Genomic DNA, 19,546 nt, shown 5'->3' on the forward strand with positions numbered 1-19,546 from the left:
TTTCACCATGATTGTAAGTTTCCTGAGGTCTCCCCAGCCGTGTGGAACTGTGAGCCAATTAAACCTCTTTCCTTTATAAATTACCCAGTCTCAGGCAGTTCTTTATAACAGCATGAGAACAGACTAACACACACACACACACAGTGAAATTATTATCAGAACCAAATTAATTAACATCAGAATTAGTTGCTCTGTGTGTGTGTGTGTGTGTGTGTGTGTGTGTGTGATGTGGCACTTAAAATCTACTCTCTTTAGTGTGGGAGGGGAGTGAGGGATGAGAAATTACCTAATAGGTACAATGTACAGTATTCAGGTGATGGTCACACTAGAATCCCAGACGTCACCACTACACAATATCTCCATGTAACAGAACTGCACTTGTACTCTCTAAATCTATAAAAATAAAAATTTATAAAATAAGATAAAATTTATAAAATCTACTCTCTTCACAGATTTCAAGTAAAAAATTTAATATTATTAACTTTAATCACCATTCTGAACCCCCAAAATCTTTAAAATAGCTAGAGAAAAGAAAAAACACATTACCTTTAAAGGAGCAAAAATGTAAGACCAACAACTGACTTTTCAACAAGAACAACAGAACATGGTAACTAATTCTGATAATGGAATATAAAGATACCTATTTAATGGGGGTGGGGAGAGGAGAGGAGTATCTACCTGCCACCAACATCATACTTAATGGTGAAATACTGAAAGATTTCCCCTTGAGACCAGGAATAAGGAAAGCATGTCTGCTCTCACCACTTCTATTGAAAATTGTATTGGAAGTTCTAGTCCATTGCACTAAGTCAAGAAACAAATAACAGAAAAGCAGGACTGTAAAGGATAAAATTGTAATTCTTTGCAGACAGCATGGCATGCTCTCTGGGCTACTTGGCAGGTGTGAGCCCTTCACCCATCTCTGGTGCAGGTACCAGGAGTGTTCTGGCACAGAGATTATGATCCTTTGGGGGTCTACCCTATGTGCTGGGTTGAGGAAGCAGATGCTTGGGAAGGAGAGATGCCTGGCTTGATTTAGCTGCTTCTGGCCAGGCACAGGGCATTTGTCTAGGGGCTGGCAGGAAGGGGAGCCTGGCAGCTAGTGGAGTGCACATGGGTGCACTGAGTTGCAAAGTGGGGCCCTTCGTAATGCAAGGGTCTAGATCTTCCATGAAAGTATTATATCCTCATGCCCAAGGGAAAGTGGCATTAAATAGCAACAAACAAAAATCAAAACCACCATCACAAGTGAAGAGAGAAACTGAAGAAAGGGAAAAAAATGTGCTTCGAATTTTAGTACCTTCAATGTCACTTGTTCCTACTTCTTGAACAAGGGTCTCACATTTTTATTGTGCACTGGGCCCTCCAAATGATGTAGATTGCCCTGCTCCCCTTTGTACCTCAAGGCATAGCTTAGAGCAGAGTTCAAAAAAGGGGAGACACAGCAGGAGTCACATAGCTGAGACCATCCTTCTGAGGCCCGAAGATCATGGAGCTGGTGAAGCCTGCTCTCCAGCCCCACCCCTCACATGCCTGTGATGCACTCCTGAACACCTCCCTGCACTGGGCTCAGATGGAAGAAGTCTGAACAACAGATGCGCACGTCAAGGGGGTACCCTTGGAAAACTAAACATTCTTCTTTTAATACCCTGACTTACACTTTCTCTTTGAGATACATTTTTTCATTTGTAGATAGTTTGGTATGTACATCTAAAAGAGAAGGGCTCTTTCCTAAAATATGTAATTACAATATCACTGTTGATCATATTTCTCAAGGATGAAAAATACTGTACTAAAAAAATTGACACTTGGCCGGGCGTGGTGGCTCACGCCTGTAATCCTAGTACTTTGGGATGCCGAGGCAGGTGGATCACTTGAGGTCAGGAGTTCAAAACCAGCCTGGCCAATATGGTGAAGCCCCATCTCTACTAAAAATACAAAAATTAGCCAGGGGTGGTGGTGGATGACTGTAATCCTAGCTACTTGGGAGGCTGAGGCAGGAGAATTGCTTGAACCCGGGAGGCAGAGGTTTCAGTGAGCCAAGATCCTGCCACTGCACTCCAGCCTGGGTGACAGAGTGAGACTCTGTCTCAAAAAAAAAAGAAAAAAAAATGACACTCGTGTCTTGATACCATACAAAAAAAATTGACACTCATGTCTTGGTAACATCAAGTATCCAGTCAGTCTTCACATCTCCCTGATTTTCTTATACATTTGCCTGAATTAAAATGCAAACAAGATTCCCACTTTGCATGTGGTTGATATGCCTCTCAGGTGTCTTTTCAACTATGGGTTTCCTTCCTCCCCACTCCCTTTTTTCTCCTTGCCACTCGTTTGTTGAAGGAACTGGGCTGTCTTTCCGATAATTTCCCGTATTCTAGACTTGCCAGTAGCATCCTATGACACTGTTTCACATATTCCTCCATCCCTGGATTTCCTGAAAACCTGTGGTTAGGATGTCTAGTTAGGGACTGAATCATATTCACAGCTGATGTTTTTAGCAAGACTGTTTTATAAGGGGTATGTACTCCATCAGGAGGCAAGTGAGATCTCCAAATCACTCTGGAGAAACCTCCTTCTCTCTCTTCCCTTCTCCCTCCGTGCCTCTCCTCCTCCCTTCCTCTCTCTATTAGCAGTCATTGATGATAAGCTGATCATTGATAAGTTCTATAATCCCAACAAAGGTTTACAAAATGCTTTATCCTCATTCTATCCACCCTTCTTTTATGCTTCTATTAGAATATTTCCATAGGGACAAATTTTCCCTTGTTAACTATCTATTTAGCTATAGACGTAATTCCAATGTTATATTTGCAGCATTTCATACGTGTTCACCCTGGAACTTTATTCCCTACTAGGGTATAAAGAGGAAAACTCAGCAAAAACAAGGAAGCCCCTGTGGATACCTATTTCCTTAATTCAAGTAATTGATATTCCACCTATATATCTTTCAACTCAGAATATGTAGGGCCATGCAAGTATTTTGTTTATTTCATGGTTATGTAGCCTTTTGGCATTTGACATTGTAAGTCACAATCATGATTAATACATGAGCTCTGGGAAACTTTGATTGATAGATCACTAATATTTTTAAGGAGTAGCTCACAATTACCAGACTGCACTCAAAACAGCAGAAATTCTCTCCAAGAAAATGTGTAAATAGCTAGTTTCTACAAGAGAGGAAACCTCTCTGAGTTTGTCACCTTCAGCTTTGGTTCACACTCCACCTGACCCATTTAATTATACAAGGGCATCAGTCATTGAAAGCTAAAATTAACAGTTCATGACTTTTGCCAGAGAGCTCTGATACCTCCAGTGGAAATTTTCCATACTGCTCTTGTGACAGACCGACATCCACTGATGTTGCCACAGAGAAACAAAAAATAAGAAATGAGGTTTTTGCCTTGGTTTGTCAGTAATTGCCACATGGACAGCCTGCCTGGTCTTGGTGACAACCCCACTCTGGTCACATTCACATAACACATAGTTTTTAGTCATTGACTGTGGGCCTGGTGCTGAGAGTAAAGAAGTGCACAAGACAAAGAGCCTGTGCCCAGAGCCAGGAGAGCTGGCCTCCTACACCAGCCCCAGCACTCACTGGCCACATGGGTTCAGGCCAAGTCTTGAAAATCACATAGATTCGAGTCATTAGAAGAGTTCCCGGGGAAAGAGGCACTCCACACCAAGTCAGGAAGAGCCAGATTAAATTCCCAGCTCCCTCCCTTACCATCTGTGTGGCATGAGCCTGAGGTCACTTAGAAATGGTCAGAAAGGAAGAAGCAGATGAAATGGGAGAGTGCAAGGAAGATCTAGGGGAAACCACATAGCTATCGTTTCTTCTTTAATCAGGGTGTAACGTTCATATAGTAAAATGTAATAACATGCACCAATCTTAAGCACACAACATAAGGAACTCTTCACATGAATCCCGTATAACCACCACCCAGATCAAGATATAGAACATTTCCAGCACCCACAGTAGACAGACATTTTAATGTGAAAATACCAAAAGTTGAATCCCACAACTTCTATTATGTTACCACAATCAGTCCTGCCTCACTCCAGTGCCAAATCCTTACCAGTGGAGATGGGTTTACAGTTCCTTGTTCCACCCTCCTGGTGACCAAGAGCACCACTTACAGACTAGCCTACTGATCTGGGGTTACAGATGGAGCCTACAGATCTGTCTTAGACTTTGTGTTTTTTTTTTTTTTTTTTGAGACAGAGCTTACTCCGTTGCCTAGGCTGGAGTGCAGTGGCATGATCTCGGCTCACTTCAGCCTCTGCCTTCTGGACTCAAGCTATTCTCATGCCTCAGCATCCTGAGGAGCTGGGATTACAGGCACTCACCACCATGTCCAGCTAATTTTTGTATTTTTTAGTAGAGGTGGAGTTTCACCATGTTGGCCAGGCTGGTCTCAAACTCCTGACATCAGGTGATCCGCCTGCCTCAGCCTCCAAAAGCACTGGGATTACAGGCATGAGCCACTGTAACCGGCCTGGCTTAGACTTCTAATGTATAATGAGCTAACTGGCCAGTGCTGCACTGGCAAAATATACAAAATATTGTCCCCTTCTTATTTTACTAGCTAACCAGGCCAGATTTTCTTTATATTACAAAGTGTACTAAATATCATAAAATTACTACGTGGGCAATAAAAGTTGCGGGGATGTAACAGCATCCTTCTTAAAAGCCAACTGGTGGGAACCACTCAAAAGTCCATCAACAGATGAATGGATAAACAAAATGTGGTTTATCTATACAATGGAATATTATTTAGCCATAAAAAGGAATGAAATTCTAATATACGCTACAACATGGATGGACCTTGAAAAACCTTATACTGAGTGAAAGAAACCAGACACAAAAGACCACATACTATTCTATATATTTCCATTCATACAAACATCCAGAACAGGTAACTCTGTAGAGACAGAAAGTAGATTAGTGATTGCGTGGGCCTGGTGTTCAGGGTGGAGGGATAGGAGGTTAATAGCTAAAGGGTATGGGGTTTGTTTTAGAACATTTTGATAAAATGTTCTAAAATTATAATGTTGTTTGCACCTATTTGCGAATATACTACACGCCATTAAATTGTACACTTTAAATGGGTGAGTTGTATGGTATGTGATTGCTATGATTTGAATGTCTGTCGCCTCCAAAACTCCTGGTGAAACTTAGTCCCCATTGTAACAGTATTAAGAGTTGGGGCCAGGCCAAGTGCAGTGGCTCATGCCTATAATCCCAGCAATTTGGGAGGCTGAGGCAGGCGGACCGCTTGAGCTCAGGAATTTGAGAGCAATCTGGGCGACACGTCAAAACTTCATCTCTACAAAAAATACAAAAATTAGTTGGGCATGGTGGTTTGCACCTGTAGTCCCAGCTACTTGGGAAGCTGAGGCAGGAGGATCACCTGAGCCTGGGAGGCAAAGCTGCAGTGAACCAAGTCACACCACTGCATTCCAGCTTGGGCAACAAGAGGGAGATCCTGTCTCAAAAAAAAAAAAGGCTGGGCACCCACGGCTCATGTTTGAACTCCCAGCACTTTGGGAGACCAAGGTGGGTGGATCACTTGAGGCCAGGAGTTCAAGACCAGCCTGGCCAACTGGTCTCTATAAGTAGAAACCCCGTCTCTACTAAAAGTGCAAAAATTAGCCGGGCATGATGGTGGGCTCCTGTAATCCCAGCCAGTCAGCAGGCTGAGGCAGTAGAATTGCTTGAACCCGGGAGGTGGAGGTTGCAGAGATACAGTGAGCTGACATCGCACCACTGCACTCCAGCCTGCGCAACAGAGTGAGACTTTGTCTCAAAAAAATAAAATAAAATGAAATGAAGGTCACAAACACCGAGGAAAAAGCCAAGTGAACATAAAGGCAGACCGGAATAATCCAGCCACAAGCCAAGGAGTGCCTGGGGCCACCAGGAGCCAGAAGAGGCAGGAAGGACCCTTTTCTAGGGCCTTCGGAGAAAGGGCAGCCCTGCTGATACATTGATTTCAGACTTTTGGCTGGTCTGAACGGTGAGAAGGAATTTTTGTTGTTTCAAGCCAGGAGGCGGGGATTGCAGTGAGCCAAGATCGTACCACTGCACTCCATCCTGGGTGACAGAGCAAGACTCTGTCTCAAATAAATAAATAAATAAATTACTCAGTCCCAGGTATTCAGCTATAGCAACAGAAAACAGGCTAAGACCATGATTATATCTCAATAAAGCCATATTTAAGAAAAGAAAACAAGGGGGCAATATAAAGTAAATTGAAATGTAACTTAAGGTGCTATTACCCAAAGATACTCACGATCAGCATTGTGAGGAAGATCCCTCTGGTACTTTTCTACCTGTAATTTCGTTGTTATTTTACTTAATCATGATCATACAATACATAGAGTTTTATAGGACTGGAATGATTTCTAAGGTATAACAGTCAGATTTAGGTGCCAACACCAGAAATTTATTGAGCTATTTGAAGCACAAAGAGATTTAACAGAAGGACTCTTTGGTGTTTATGAAACTGTTAAAAAGACTGGGTAGAGACTCTCGACTGGCTTCCCAGGAATGGATCACACGCGGAACTGGCCAGCCAAGGCAGCTATTAGCACTGCCACAGCCAATAATAGCATCAGGAAGCTGCCACTGTGACTGGTGAATCCAGCAACGGCCTTGTTAGCTGTGATTGAAGGATCTGAAAACCACCACTGGAACTGCCGGCTTCAGAGCCTTGCCACTGGCACCTCTGCTAATGCTGCCAGGCACACACATATCCAAAAAAAGCATTCGCTGATTGTGCTTACAGCAGAAACCACAATGGCAGCGAAAGTGTGGCGGCCACTTTACTTCTCGAATAAATGCATCCAATTGGTCACACCTAATTGATATCAAGAACCTTAGCTGCAAGGGAGGCCGGAAAATACAATTATATATAGAAAGGTATTTACCAAACCATGTTAGAAACTTTTAAACTATTTTAAAATAGCTACATAACTTTTCATTAAATATACATACATAGATATATATATGCATTTAATTAATCAACCCCCCCACCTATTTAGGATACTTTGTTTCCAGAGTTTTATATTATGAATATTAAGAATCCAATATTTAATATTATAAATAATATAATGATACTGCCAATAATAACAACTACAGCTTATTTAATACTTCCTTCTTCCAGGCAGTGTGCTAGGTAAGCCCTTTTATACTCATTATATTTGTCAATCATTTTTTAGTTAAGACTCAACAACCTGCTTATGAGGTAACTATTAATCCCATTGTACACATAACAAAACTGAGGGTTAAAGAGAAGTCAGAGCTAGATTTAAGACCAAAGCTTGCATCTTTAACCAATATGCAAATACTCATGCAAAAAGACTTTTTTGGTCTTAGAAATGATCTCCATTGGACAAATAACCAGAAATAGAATTACATACTGTTCAAGAGCTGTGAATGCTTCTAAATCCCTTGAGATACATGAATGAGCAGGCCAGATTCTCAGTTAACGTCACTGTCAGGACTGTGAACACCTGCATGGCAGGAGCTCCCTTTTATCACTTGAAGGCCTGGCTCAGCGACTGGCGCACGGTGGCCACTCCGTGGGTGTTTCCGTGAGTAACAGTGGGTGTGAAGGCAGAAGTGCATGAAGGCGCTGCAGTCCAAAGAACTGCATTCCTTTTGCAGCACAAAGCACGAGCTGTATCTAGGCTAGTCCAGCTCTAGACCACACATGAAAGTGAGTGCCTGGAACATGCAACCCTCTATCTGCTTAAGCCACCTTCATGCACCAGCTAAGTCATCGCACTTTCCATGACCATGTTGCCTGTGAAGAGAATGAACATGGTCTGATAAATCAGGCATCCAAGCAACTGTGCACAAGACTGCAGATTGCATCCATTGCTTTAGGTAGGTCAATGGGAGCAATTTTTAGCATGTGCAACCGCGTCACTTTGGATTATTTAATAAGTTAACTGTCCTATTTAATGCTGATTCTCTAAATCAATATTAGCCACTCATATGTATTGTCACAATCCACCAATGCCCAGACAAGTTAGACTGTGACCCCGAGGACTTCAGAAGATGCATTAACCACTGCAGGCCACCAAATAGCCTTCCTAAGCCTTGCCCTACTTCTCTACCAGGAAGGGGTTTATACTCACACAACTACCAGCTGAAGGGATTGGTATTGCTAATACCTTGGGACCTCTGTGTACTGCTTTTTCCTACAGAGCCAAGTGTAGAGGCAAAATGATTGCTCTTGGGGCCAGCCATGGTTGCTCACACCTGTAATCCCAGTACTTTGGGAGGCTGAGGTGGGGGGCGGGTGGATCACCTGAAGTCAGGAGTTAGAGACCAGCCTGGCCAACATAGTGAAACCCCGTCTCTACCAAAAATACAAAAATTAGCCTGGCGTGGTGGTGCACACCTGTAGTCCCATCTACTCTCTACTCGGGAGGCTGAGGCACGAGAACCACTTGAACCCAGGAGACGGAGGTTGCATGAACCAAGATCATACCACTACACTCCATTCAGGTATCACAGCAAGACTCTGTCTCCAAAAAAAAAAAAAAAAAAAAAGAATGATTGCTCTTGGGAATTTCACCACTAAGATGCCAAAAAACCATGGCACATCAGCTGGCCTATAATGAGGTGGGTCTACGTTCCAGTGAATTTATTCCATCTTTCAGACTATATCACGTGGAATTTTCTTATAGTCTTTCTCCCCCTTTAAAACAATCCTAAGGTTATTAAAGATACTCCTTTCAGTACTGCCTTCCCCACCCCTTGGGCTACACTATTCAGCTGTTTTTTAAAGAACAGAATTGTAACTTGCATTATCAATAGAGAACATTCCTGGAGAAAACACAGATGTTTTCTGGCTCATGTCACAGAGGCGGTTCTGAAATCTACGAAGTTATATCAGGACTTCCTGGCACCGTGAGAGGAAGGTTGGGAGGCAGTATTACTCAGCCAGACCAAAATGATTTTATTTATTCCACATGGCCTAAAAATATGTTTGAACATAATGTGCCATAATTTTTCTGGTGATTTCTATGAATCAGTTTTTAATTATGAATAATGTTTTTAGAGATACTCCTGAGAAATTGTACCCAAGTTTCCCTTGACAGCCATCACATAAAGTATCTAAAATGAAGCAGCTTCCACGGCTAACACAGAAAATCAAAGCATGAATTTCTAAAAGATCCATTAGTCATCTTTGCTGAGAACAAGAGTCTCACGATTCACACATGCAAAGGGTGGCTGAGAAATTCAGGTCAACAAACATAACTAGAAAAAGACGGTTACTGTCAAATAATTGTTCAAAGGAGTTTTGTACAAATATAAATTTTGTAACTTCACTTGGAGCCTTTTTTCTTTTCTTCTAGTTAGGAATTTTCTCTGTGTTTAAATTATTGCCTTTCTAATCCTCAGCTGACGTTTTGCAGCTTTTAAGGGATCACTGTGGCTACAGCAGGAAACGTTCCTGCTCCATGGCCCAACGCAGGCCACTCAGAAATTAAAATGTTTGTGCAAGATAATGAGTATGAATTTCCATTTCTGGGATTTACTTTTAGAAAATCCAGCTACTGAAACTCAATCAAGGAGGGTCCAAGTAACACGCTGTCAAAGAACAGATGGGTGGAGTCAGCTCTGGAATTCAAGTACTTTTCGCAGGTGTATCTCTCCTGGAAACCACTTTCCTGCATTTGTCAGAGCTCACAGCTTCTGCGAAAATGTCGGCTAGGGATCAGGCTAAACAGAAGTACAAATAAGTCAAGTAACTTTCAGTGGAGCACCCTTAATGTTGCTTAAACAGGGAGGTATTTTCTGGTCAATTACCTTAAGTAGACTCCAATAAACGCGAAAATTATTTTTGCATGAGTAACAACAGCGCTTATCTTTTTCCTTCCCCGGCTCCCAACTATCCAGGAATAAAGCAAATTCACACATGAGTATTCCAGGACTCACAACCTTGTTTAGATTGTTTAAAAGGAATTGGAGGCTGTGGCTTTCCATCCAGCGTCGAGAGCTCCCGAGCAAGTCGAACGTGGCGCCGGCTGCTTAGCCAGAGGAAGCCAGCCTCTACCTGTGTCACTGAACGGCGCTCCTCCCACGGCGACACCTCCGTGCTCTTTTTGCTTGTATTTATTCAAAAATTAGATTTGTCAATAACGCAGGGCCTGGCAAATAGGAGGACCTCTCCAAAATTAAATGCAAGATTGAACATAGGTCTCTCACATCATAATAAAGCGGTTTAATTTGGCTTCCACCGGGGGAGCGGAATAGCACTTGCCCAACCCCTTTGAGCCCTGCGCACACTCGCACCACCGCCGCCTCTCCCATAAAGAGAAAAGCCACGAGAAGGGTCCCCTGACTGTGCAAATCTGTGTGCCCTCCCGAGGAAGGCGCCCGAGGGCTCACCCTGCCTGGTTCAAAAGCTTGTGGGAGAGAAGCACCCAAAAGAATTCCGTTGTCAGGTTAAATAAAGTCTTTGTCTATACTCGCAGGATGGGAAGGACGATGGTGCAATCACCGAGATTATTTTGTTTTCGTCCTCTAAAAAACGAAGAGGGGACTGGAGTCGGGACCAAAATTATTGGCAGACCGCACGGTTTGCAGTCACCCTGAAGTTACCAGCAGCCGATGCTGTGTCCAGGGAAAATATTCTTGAGCTGGAAAAGGTGCTAATTTAAAGTCTTTCGTTTTACACGAAAATGTGCTGCACTCTTTGACTGCTCAGGAATTTGCTCTAGCACCTAGAAGGAATTCTGGCTTAGGGCAGGGGCGAGGGACAGTGGAGGGCGTTGGACCTTCTTCCGCAATCGGGACCACTCCAGGTCTCCCCGGAGAAGGCTGAGTCTCCAGCGCGTGGATTCAGATCAGGACTCTGTCTAAGTAGGCGAGAGCTGGGGATACCGCTGGGGGCTTTGGCGAAGCTAAGAAAGCACTGGCTTCTTATTCTCACCAGACATCTCAACACCCACGTGCGCTGGGTCCCGCAGTCTCTCGCCCGCCCCACGCGGGTCCCAGCCCTGGTCCTTACTCCCCGCGCGGGAAGAATCTGGGGAGGGTGGGGGCGGAGAGGCGGCTGATCGGAGAGTGGGAGGGAGGATGGGAGATGGGCAGAGGCTGCCCGCATCAGGGCCGGGACAGACGTCCGCGCGGCCCCAGGCACTCACTTGAGTGTCACGCAAGTCACCCCAACACCGCACAAAACAGTGGCGAGGTGCGCACCGAGGCCCCTACCTGGGGGGTGTGCGCGCACTGAACGACCCCTTCTCCAGGTGCGCGAGCCGCTCCGGCGGCCGTGCACACTGCGCCCCCTTCCGCCCACCTGCCTGGCCTGCGTTTCTAACCACGCGGGCGGTCCCGAGACTTCGCGCAAAAGGCAGGACCGCGACTCTCAATAATGATATCTTCGAAATAATCCCCTGCTGAGCCGGCGCCCAGGGCCGGGGGTGGAGTCCCGAGTCCCTTTTGCGGAATTAAGGAGACCTCTGGCGACCGGGAAGCCTGCCCCTGCGACCGCTCCAGCAGCCCCTGCCGCGTGCGTGCCCGAGTGTGGCCCGCAGCTCCCAAAGCCCAGGTGTGTGTGGCCTAGGGCGGGGAGAGTTGGCGACCCGGGCCCATCACCGCCCCAGTGCCACCGCCCCAGTGCCTGACCAGATGGGGTGCGGTCCCAACGCCCGGCGTGGCCCCGCCGCCGCTCAGATCTGAAGTCCGGCTTTCGCTCGCCCTGCGCGGCGGAACCTCTGACCCGGAGCAGCTCTAGGCCGTGGGCTTCGTCTCCTCCTCCTGGAAGGAATGAATGGGCTCCCCGACACACACCTCTCAGAAAACTCACCTTTCACGCTGACCTTCAAAAGAAAAGAAAGAAAGAAAAAGAAAAATCCGCTCGAAGCGGGAAAATGTCCACGCCCGGGTTTGGGGTGGACACGCGCCCCGGCCTGGCTGGAGGGGCCAACCCAGCGGGGCCCGCCTGCCCGCCGGCCTTGCTGTAACTTTCTCTCTTTAAACTTCCAATGAATGAACGTGCCTCTTCTTACAGATTTGTTTAGATTAGGGAGTAGATTCCTCGCTGATAGTGTTGCTTTGCAAGTAAGACCTCCTATATTATTCAAACCAAACGAGTTTGTGTCTTTAAAGGACTATAGCAGCCCCATTCTATGTTAAGGGTTGGCTATCACAATTATTATATGCTTAGGGAAAAAATGTAAGCCCCGTAGTTTGTGCTTTTCTTGATGTACAGAAAGGTTTATCTTAGGTGGATAGGTTTTGTTTTGTTTCTTAAATGGGATTTTTTTGGTTCGTGTCTTTGAAGGGCTGTTTCGCGACGTCATTAATGAACTAATCGGTTTTCAGATTTCAAGACGGTGTGTAATTGATGTAACCACTGAGGAATTTCAGTGCACACCAGACTAAGACTCTTCCAGCGCAGGGGATTCCAGATGCTTCTTGGGCCCTCTGGAAGCCATGGGGATGTTTCCAGACCGAAAGGAGGGCTTTGCTGGGGAGCAGATGTGCTGCCTCTCCCCGACCCAGGATTTTGAGGCCATGTTTCCGTTAAGCTGGACCGAGAGCCCTCTGGGAGAGGGAGGCAGGTCGTAGGGGGCGGGGGTGAGGGGGAGCGAGATGAGGTCGTCGCTGGACGCTGGGCTCCCTTGTCCTTGTCCTTTTCCCCAGAATCCATGGTCAGGCCTAGGGAGCCACCCCTGGGTGCTCGAGATGAGTCCCCACCCTCACTGAAGGTCGGTCACTGGATGTCTGTGTGCATCGTAAGGGGCCCACCGAAGTCCCGAAGCCTTCTCAGGGATCAGAGAGAAAGAGGAGCAGGCTTGGGAGACAGGGAAGGAAAATGCAGGGGAAAGGGCTCACCCCTCGACCCCAGGTAAAATTAGAAGGAACGTGTGGCAACCCAGGTGCAGCTTTGGTCGCTCGCTCAAGGACTTTGCTAGTCACTATCATTAATTAATTAATCACTATCATTAACTACCAAGGACACCGTTTTTATTCCCCTAAAAGCGTCACCTTGAGGGGAATGGAGAAGTGGGCAGCAGCTATGCAAATCCTGGGACAGGAGACACTGCCTGAGGACCCTCTCTCACTCCCAATCCCAGAAGCCGAAGTTATCCCCGACAACCAAGTCCAAGCACATGAACCAAGACGCTCAGCTTCAGGCAGCTCCTTGCCCCCACAAGCGGCCCAGGAGGTGGGCATTATCGCCCACCCCTGGGATTCCTCCATCCCTCCCTCTTCTCTCCTGCGGGAGAGAGAGCTGTGGTCACCCAGTTGGGGGTGATGGCTCTGGACTAATGGGGTCTCTAGACCCAGGGCACAAAGGCCGATCTGCCAGGGGTTACTGCATGTAATGAGATAATCAGACATGTTGACCAACCTAAAAGAAAAGACTCTCCCAGGGAGTAACTCCCAGTGAAATAATTTATTAAAAAAATCAAAAAAGAGACATAAATTTCTCTCTACTACTTGAGGAAACAGCAAACAGAACGAATTAGGGTCTTGGCCTCTGGAGGAATAAATTATTTCCGACTTGCTCTGGATACCTGTAATTATTTGTAAGCAGTGGGTAGTAATACTGTAATTGTCCCCCGGTCCTTTCTGGAAGTAGCAATGACCCCAAGGACAATTGGTGACGTCTCCACAGGGTTTACACATGGAAAGGAGTGAAAAATCGAAGAATTCTTTCAGATAGCCCAGACCAAAAATCCTCCCAGCCATGAAAAGGTCTTATATGTGATGCTGGGCCAAGCGGATTTTTCTGGAGTAACCATATCATAACTGATTGCGGATGTAGACAAGAGCGTATAAACCAAATAGGCTTGAATCAACGCAGTCCTGGATTTTCTGTTGCCTCTGCTTGCTGGGGCAGTGGAAGTTCTTAAACTCCACTTCAGAGGTTGGAAATTCTTCCCCCTCCCCCACCTCCTTAGTGACAAGGTCTCTGATCTCCTGCTGCCACTGCAATAGCCTCTCCCATCCCGCGGGGAACGGCCGGAGTTCTTCCGTTGATCTCTCCCGAGTCGGTTTCCACTGGGGGATGGATCGCAGGTAGGCGCCGGCGCGGCCTGGGGAAGAGCAGTTGCGGAGCATCTGAAGCGGAAAATCCAAGCAGATGTGAGGCGATCCGGGCCCGCCCCGTTCCTCTTGGGGCCTGAATTTCTTCCAGATAAGTTTCCTAATGGAACATTTCTAAGAGGTGGGGTACGAGGCGGCTTGCTCGCACGCGCAGTGGGACACACTGCGGGTGGGGACGTACTGCGAGCTCCGGACCTCAATGCGTCCGGCCCGTCTCCACACTGCCCTTTTCCAGCCCCCAGTCTCCTTTCATTCCCTACTCTGCAGGCTCCTTCGGGGCCAGTGGGTGAACCGCCATTTAGAACGGTGCCTCGGACTCGGGGGGTCGTGCCCTCCATCTCTGCCTCCCCCCTGGGGCCCGCGAGGCTGGTCCGGGCGTTCTGAGCTGGGCGTTCGGCTTTAGGCCCAATACCTGGACCAGGAATTTCTTCTCCCCGCGCCAGAAGGGAAAGACGTAGGAGGTGTCCCAACCTGCGGTCACCGCCGATGCTCCTGACCACTCTAGTGAGCACCTGCCCGGTACTTTTCCATTCCAACGGAGCTTCCAGCTTCATACTAACTATCCCACATACGGCCTGTGGGTGTTAGCTCTAAGTGTCCTTTTCCGAGGGCCCGAGGCTCCCCCTCCAGCAGGGAGAGCTCCGGGACGGCCCCCACCAAGGGCTGGGTTTCTTCCTTCACAATTCCACAGAGGCATCCCTGTCCTTTCTACCTGGGAAACCTCGAGGTGCGGTGCCCGTGTACTTCTGGTACTTTGCGTGGTGCCATCAGGGACCCCAGAGCCACAGCTGCGTGTGTGTGTGGATATGTGTGTGTGTGTGCGCGCGCGCGCGCGTGTACGGCGAAAGGATGTGCTTGGGGGAGCCGAGTACACAACGTCTGCTTGGGCAGCTGCTGGGCAGGCGTTGGGCCTGGAGGTATCTCACACCCACGTATCTTCCAGTCTTCAAACACGGCATTGCTCTACCTCCCATAGCGCGCTTCGAACCTGCCTCGCGGACACGTGAACAGAGGCTGTCCCTGGGAAGATAAGTGCGCTTTCCCGTAAAATCCGGGAAATTTGCCTTGAGGAAAGTTTCCGTTCTTGTTACTTGTCGGGTTTCTCCCACTTCCACTTAGCCATGTTTCTGCGATCTGGGTAATCCCTTTCAAGCCCGGGGAATTCTCCCGGGTCCATAATTGAGGGTCGGAAGCCGTGGGGGTGAGAAACGCATTAAATCCTCCCGAAGCCCAGGAGGTGCCAGAGCGGGCTCAGGGGGCCGCCTGCGGAAGCTGCGGCAGGGGCTGGGTCCGTAGCCTCTAACCCCTTGGAGCCCCTTCTCCCAGAGGCCCCGAGCCGGCAGCTGTCAGCGCAGCCAGGAGCGGGATCCTGGGCGCGGAGGTGGGTCCGACTCGCCAGGCTTGGGCATTGGAGACCCGCGCCGCTAGCCCATGGCCCTCTGCTCAAGCCGCTGCAACAGGAAAGCGCTCCTGGATCCGAAACCCCGAAGGAAAGCACTGTTACTCTGTGCGTCCGGCTCGCGTGGCGTCGCGGTTTCGGAGCACCAAGCCTGCGAGCCCTGGCCACGATGTGGGCTCTGCAAGGGGCTACGGACAGGCAGGGGGAGAGCCCGGGTTTGCGCACACCTTCCAGCCCCTGGAGGGAGCCTGCTCGGCTTCGAACGCCTTCGAACTTTTGACCTTCAAAGGAGTCCCTGGAAAAGGTCAGGAGCGCCTGCTGCAGGCACGGTTGCCGAAGGCCAGGCCTTCCTGGCGCAGGGGAGGGCCAGGGGAGGGAAGCGGATACTCAGTCGCTGTCCGACGGCGAGTTTTCGGAGCAGCAGGCTCATGATCCCGGGCCAGTGGCGAGAGCAGTGACACCGAGAACCCAAATCTCCGCGCCCGCATCCGCGGCCCGGTGTCCTCCCGGCCCCTGCTGACCTCCAGATCACGCACCCCACTGCTCCACGGCTCTGCAGCCTGTGGCACACGGCCGAGAGTCCCCACATGATCTCGACGCCAATGTAAGGAACTGCCCTGCGTCCTCTGAGCCTGTCTCTGGCCTGGGGGGCCGGGAAAGCTGCACTCCTGGAAGAGGTGGGGTTATGTGACCGCCGCTGCAGGGGTGCGCGGAGGACTCCTGGGCCGCACACCCGTTTCCAGGCTGCAGGAGCCGGACAGGGGAGGGCAGAGGGGGGACAAAAGGACTCTTTAGGTCCAAAATGGCCCTGAAGGAGAGTCCGGAATGCCCAGTGGCCGCGTCTGCAACGGAGTCTTCTTTCTCCAATTGCCTTCTGCCCCATCACCATGGGCCCCACCTGCGCCACCTGCGCCCACCCTGTGACCCTGGCTCAGCGACCTTGGCCCTTAATCGCCCAACGCCGATTCCTCAAAATTCCGGCTGCGCTGAATCGGGCTGCTTTTGCAGCCGCCCCGGCAGTTGGGCCCTGTTTCCGCCGGCGCCCTGGGAGAGGCCTCACCACTCGGCTGGGCTCCCTGGCCCCTCCCTTCTCCTGGCCTGAGCGCCCCTGCGGCCTCCCGCTCCTCCTGAGAAGGCGACAATCTCTTTGCACCTTAGTGTTTCGAGGACAGAAAGGGCAGAAGGGTCACTTCGGAGCCACTCACGCCGTTTTCATGTGTGTGTGTAATGGGGGGAGGGGAGCTCCCGGCTTTCCCCTTTTCAGCTCTTGGACCTGCAACACCGGGAGGGCGAGGACGCGGGACCAGCGCACCCTCCGAAGGCTCGATCCTCCCCGGCAGGGCGCCTGGCCAACGAGTCGCGCCGCCTCCTCTCGGCCGCGCCTGCTGGTGACCTGCCCGAGAGCCACAGGGGCGGCCTCGGCACCCCTCCTTCCCTCGCCCTCCCCGCCGCCCATCCTAGCTCCGGGGTCCGGCGACCGGCGCTCAGGAGCCGGTCCCCGCGGCGCGCCGTGTGCACTCACCGCGACTTCCCCGAACCCGGGAGCGCGCGGGTCTCTCCCGGGAGAGTCCCTGGAGGCAGCGACGCGGAGGCGCGCCTGTGACTCCAGGGCCGCGGCGGGGTCGGAGGCAAGATTCGCCGCCCCCGCCCCCGCCGCGGTCCCTCCCCCCTCCCGCCCCCCCCTCCGGGACCCAGGCGGCCAGTGCTCCGCCCGAAGGCGGGTCTGCCATAAACAAACGCGGCTCGGCCGCACGTGGACAGCGGAGGTGCTGCGCCTAGCCACACATCGCGGGCTCCGGCGCTGCGTCTCCAGGCACCGGGAGCCGCCAGGAAGGGCAGGAGAGCGCGCCAGGGCCAGGGCCCGGCCCCAGCCGCCTGCGACTCGCTCCCCTCCGCTGGGCTCCCGCTCCATGGCTCCGCGGCCACCGCCGCCCATGTCGCCCTCCGGTCCGGAGGGGCCTTGCCGCAGCCGGTTCGAACACTCGACGAAGGAGTAAGCAGCGCCTCCGCCTCCGCGCCGGCCGCCCCCACGCCCCCAGGAAGGCCGAGGCAGGAGAGGCAGGAGGGAGGAAACAGGAGCGAGCAGGAACGGGGCTCCGGTTGCTGCAGGACGGTCCAGCCCGGAGGAGGCTGCGCTCCGGGCAGCGGCGGGCGGCGCCGCCGGGTTGCTCGGAGCTCAGGCCCGGCGGCTGCGGGGAGGCGTCTCGGAACCCCGGGAGGCCCCCCGCACCTGCCCGCGGCCCACTCCGCGGACTCACCTGGCTCCCGGCTCCCCCTTCCCCATCCCCGCCGCCGCAGCCCGAGGGGGGCTCCGCGGGCCTGGAGCACGGCTGGGTCTAATATGCCCGGAGCCGAGGCGCGATGAAGGAGAAGTCCAAGAATGCGGCCAAGACCAGGAGGGAGAAGGAAAATGGCGAGTTTTACGAGCTTGCCAAGCTGCTCCCGCTGCCGTCGGCCATCACCTCGCAGCTGGACAAAGCGTCCATCATCCGCCTCACCACGAGCTACCTGAAGATGCGCGCCGTCTTTCCCGAAGGTGAGGCCTCAGGTGGGCGGCCGGGGACGCTGGGGAGCCCGGCGGCCTCGGCCCAGGCGGGAAGCGCAAGCCAGCCCGCCCAGAGGGGTTGCCGCGGCCTGGCGTCCAGAGCTGGGGCGTCTGAGGGAGGTTGCGTGAGGGTCTTCGGCTTCGGCGCTGGCTTGGGGCGAGGGGCCAGGGCCTTGGCGGCCCAGGCGACCAAACCCTCTCCTGGTCCAGGGCTGGGTGAGGGCGAATTACGAATTGTTCCAGGGGCAGGCAGTCCCCCAGCCCGCACGGCCAGCGAGTTCTTTCTGGTTTTGTTATTTCTCCCTTTCCTCCTTCCTTCCTTCGCCAGTGCATTCTGGTTTGGTTTGGATTTTTTTTCTCTCTTTCTCTCTCTTTCTTTCCCTTCTTTCTTTCTTTCTCTTTCTTTCTTTCTCTTTCTTTCTTCCTCTTTCTTTCATTCTCCCCTTCCTTCCTTCGCTCCCTCCCTCCCTCCCTCCTTCCTTCCTTCCTTTGCCAATGCATTGGTTTGTTTTCTTTCCTTTTCTGCTTTCCTTCCTTTCTTTGGAAGTTCACCCTGGTTTTGCTTTCTTTCTTTCCCCATCCCTTCCTTTCTTTATCCCTCCTTCCCTTCCTTCTTTTCTTTCTACGATTCCCTTTATTTTTCCTTCATTCCTCCCTCTTTTTGTCTCTTCTGGAGGAGGTGAAGGAGGGTCAGCTTCAGGTGCTGCGAGTCAGCGGGGATCACGGTGAGGCCCAAGCACTGCAGGCTGAGGCCACAGAGCGAACACTTGTGCTGAGCCGGGCCCTCTGGTGAGGCTGGGGTGCGGGAAGTCAGGGCAGGAGAGACCCGCCCCCGCCGTTGCTGAGCTGAGATCCGGCTGAAAGAGAGGGGTCCGATTAATTCGAAAATGGCAGACAGAGCTGAGCGCTGCCGTTCTTTTCAGGACTGAAAATGTGCCAGTGGGCCAGGGGCGCTGGGACCCGCGGTGCGGAAGACTCGGAACAGGAAGAAATAGTGGCGCGCTGGGTGGGCTGCCCCGCCGCCCACGCGGGTTGCCGCTGGTGACAGTGGCTGCCCGGCCAGGCACCTCCGAGCAGCAGGTCTGAGCGTTTTTGGCGTCCCAAGCGTTCCGGGCCGCGTCTTCCAGAGCCTCTGCTCCCAGCGGGGTCGCTGCGGCCTGGCCCGAAGGATTTGACTCTTTGCTGGGAGGCGCGCTGCTCAGGGCTCTGGTGGGTCCTCTGGGCCCAGGAGCTGGGAGGGCTGCGCCGGCCTCTGGAGCCCCGGGAGCCAGTGCCGAGGTAGGGAGACAACTTCCGCCGCAGGGCGCCGGACGGTCGGGGCAGAGCAGGCGACAGGTGTCCCTAGGCCGCAGGGCGCTTCCATAGCGCCATCCCCACCAGGCACTCTACTCGAAATCGGAAAGCTCGACCTTTTGCATTCGCCGCTGCCAAGCCTGTTATTTGTGCTGGGCGCTGGGTCTGGAGCTGCGCTTCTCGGCGCCTCCCCGGTGGAGCGCAGAGGGCTGGTCTGCAAGCGCGG

General features: G+C 51.2%; 1 protein-coding gene and 1 long non-coding RNA gene across 2 annotated transcripts in view; one reads left to right on the forward strand and one right to left on the reverse strand.

Moving 5' to 3' along the window:
• LOC134729736 (uncharacterized) overlaps positions 1-17,087 on the reverse strand; it is a 64,139-nt gene extending 47,052 nt beyond the window's left edge. The window contains exon 1 of the long non-coding RNA XR_010111101.1: positions 17,005-17,087. This is a non-coding gene — a long non-coding RNA (uncharacterized LOC134729736). The remainder of the gene's footprint in view (positions 1-17,004) is intronic.
• A 439-nt stretch (positions 17,088-17,526) lies between these two features.
• The window catches only part of SIM2 (SIM bHLH transcription factor 2), a 53,298-nt gene continuing 51,278 nt past the window's right edge, over positions 17,527-19,546 (forward strand). The window contains exon 1 of the mRNA XM_034947984.3: positions 17,527-18,018. Coding sequence (XP_034803875.1) covers positions 17,844-18,018 — 175 coding nt within the window. The 5' untranslated portion in view covers positions 17,527-17,843. The remainder of the gene's footprint in view (positions 18,019-19,546) is intronic.

Source organism: Pan paniscus, chromosome 22, assembly GCF_029289425.2.
Source record: "Pan paniscus chromosome 22, NHGRI_mPanPan1-v2.0_pri, whole genome shotgun sequence".
Classification (NCBI taxonomy): domain Eukaryota; kingdom Metazoa; phylum Chordata; class Mammalia; order Primates; family Hominidae; genus Pan; species Pan paniscus.